Consider the following 2,446-nt stretch of genomic DNA (forward strand, 5'->3'; position numbering starts at 1 on the left):
GCAGGCTCAGAGTGGGGTGTCCTGGGCCTGGAGACGCTGGGCAAGTTCCTTAAGCCCTCTGTGCTTCTTTTCCCCAAATGGAAATGAAAGTAGCCAGTGGGTTGATCATATATATAAAAATCTATATGTATATACACGTGTATATATATATATATGTGCATGTATATATAAAGCATCTATGTGCACCATAAAAAGTTAACTACAAATATTATCATCTGTTTTCTTTCCAGTGAGCTGAACACCACCCCCCTCCATTAGCCCAGATAGTTAGCAATGACTCCTATGATCCCTAGAAGTTATAGTCTAAATCCTCTGGCAGCTTCTTGCACCATTTTGGTTAGGTGGGCAGGGTAGGTGGGACCCCCATCTTACAGAAAAGGAAGACTGAGGCCTAGAGAGGTTAAAGATGACAAAAAGCCACATCATGTCGGGAGGAGCACGAATCGAGCCCAGCTCTGGTTTACGCAGGCTGTGGGCCAGAGGAGAGGGTGGGAAATGGAGCCAAGAGGTGGTGCTTGCTGGGTGCCAGGGTTCCAGAAGTAGAGGCCTACCTGGAATGGGCGCCAGAGCCCTGGGGCAAGACTGTCCTTTCCTGGTCCTTGGAGCCCTTGTCCTGAGTAGGGCAGGATTCCAGAAGGTGATCTGGATTCTAGAATGCCTGTTCCAGCTGGGCAGCCAGCACTGCGGTATGGGCAGGACAGGGTAACCCTCTGCCAGCTCAGGCCAAGCCGGAGTGTTCTGGAGTCAGTCCCTGTTTAAACAAGAGTCATCAGGTTTTGTGAGGACCTCAGCAGAGTCTGTCCTCAGGCAGAGTCATTGAGAGGGGTCCTTGGAGTCCTGGAGCTGTATTGGAGGGGGATCTCAGGTCTGGGGCTCAAGACGGTCCTTATAGGGGCTCTCAAGTGGGAGGGGTATCCTGCAGGGCCCCCAAGAGCACTACTGATCACCCCTCTGCCCCTCCCCCACCAGAGCTGAAGATCCCTGAAAACGCCAACGTCTTCTATGCCATGAACTCTACCGCCAACTATGACTTTGTCCTGAAGAAGCGGACCTTCACCAAGGGAGTGAAGGTCAAGCATGGAGCCAGCTCAACCCTCCCTCGCATGAAGCAGAAAGGACTCAAGATTGCCAAGGGCATCTTCTGAGGGCATCTCCCCCGGGTCTGGCTGGCTGGTAGCCAAGCACTTATGGACCAGAGTGGCCCAGGCCAGCTGGGCACCTTCTTCCCACCTGCCAGCCCAGGGTACCCCAGACTCCAGTTTCATCCCGAACCTCTCCTGCTGCTGGGATTGACGCCTGCCATTGGTCAGGCTGACCTGGCCTCCCGTGGACCACTTGCTGCCTTAGGTGCCTTCTGCTCTCTGGAACGAGAGGACTAGCTGACTTTTGCCAAGGAGCAGTGCCAACGGGCATGGTGTCCTGCCTGCCCCCGGGCACCACCTCTGTACACTTCCATGACACCTTCCCAGGTGTGGGTCACTGCCACCTGTGCCATGGGCACCCTGGAGCACCCACTCGCCCGCCATGTCTGACCACTGCAGTTCTCTCCTCATACCCACGGGCACTGGCCTGTGACCTTCGCAGGGGTCCCAGCCCCTCCCACCACTCTAGCCTTTCTCAGGCTGCACCAAAGATTCCATCATCAGGGCCAACTGAGAGTGAGGGAGTCTCACCCACCACTTACCCCAGCCCTCCCCCGGGAGCAGAGAGAGACACCCTCTTCATGGACCAGACTCTGCACCCGGTGAATGAGGACAGTCCCAGCTGAGTCCCATCGATGTTGAATCTCATGCCACTGCAAGTGCCATTCACCACTGCGTCCTGGGCTTTATGAGACCATGCAAGACGGGGGTTAGTGAGGAAGGAGGATTTGGGGTAGGGGTGGGGCGACTGAGTATTTGTATAAAAAGAAAAAAGAAAAAAAAAATGTTTACTGATTGGGGAGGGGCAATATTTATTTGTTGTAAATAGCAAATGCTAGACTTGAATATTATATTAAAATCCTGTTTCTACTATAGCCTGGTCATTGCAGTTTTGTTCTTTCATTGCCTGTCTTGATTAAAATGAGATAGAGACTCTCACGTTCCATGTTAAAATAAGGACTCTTGCAGGATTATCCAGTTATTTTATGCACAGGAAAAGCCAGCACCTTTCTCAGCACACTGAAAGAAACACAAAGTTTACCTTTCATACAGCAGATGTTCATTTCGGCATCATTAAATTGGGAAATGTGCTGAGACAGCCCTCAGAACTCCTGAGGCTAGAGGTTGGAGGTACTTTCACAAGGCATAGCAAGAATTTCTGAAATTTACTTGTCTTTAAAAGTAACATTTCTGGGCCGGGCGCGGTGGCTCAAGCCTGTAATCCCAACACTTTGGGAGGCCGAGACGGGCGGATCATGAGGTCAGGAGATCGAGACCATCCTGGCTAACACGGTGAAACCCCG

The 2,446-nt window shown here is 52.0% G+C and overlaps 1 protein-coding gene across 1 annotated transcript in view; it reads left to right on the plus strand.

Annotated features, from left to right (window-relative positions):
- RALGDS (ral guanine nucleotide dissociation stimulator) overlaps window positions 1-2,017 on the plus strand; it is a 31,737-nt gene extending 29,720 nt beyond the window's left edge. Inside the window, 1 exon segment of the mRNA XM_011931426.1 lies at window positions 808-2,017. Coding sequence (XP_011786816.1) covers window positions 808-1,145 — 338 coding nt within the window. The 3' untranslated portion in view covers window positions 1,146-2,017.
- Window positions 2,018-2,446: the final 429 nt, after the last annotated feature.

This window comes from Colobus angolensis, unplaced genomic scaffold (assembly GCF_000951035.1).
Source record: "Colobus angolensis palliatus isolate OR3802 unplaced genomic scaffold, Cang.pa_1.0 Scaffold9, whole genome shotgun sequence".
NCBI lineage: Eukaryota > Metazoa > Chordata > Mammalia > Primates > Cercopithecidae > Colobus > Colobus angolensis.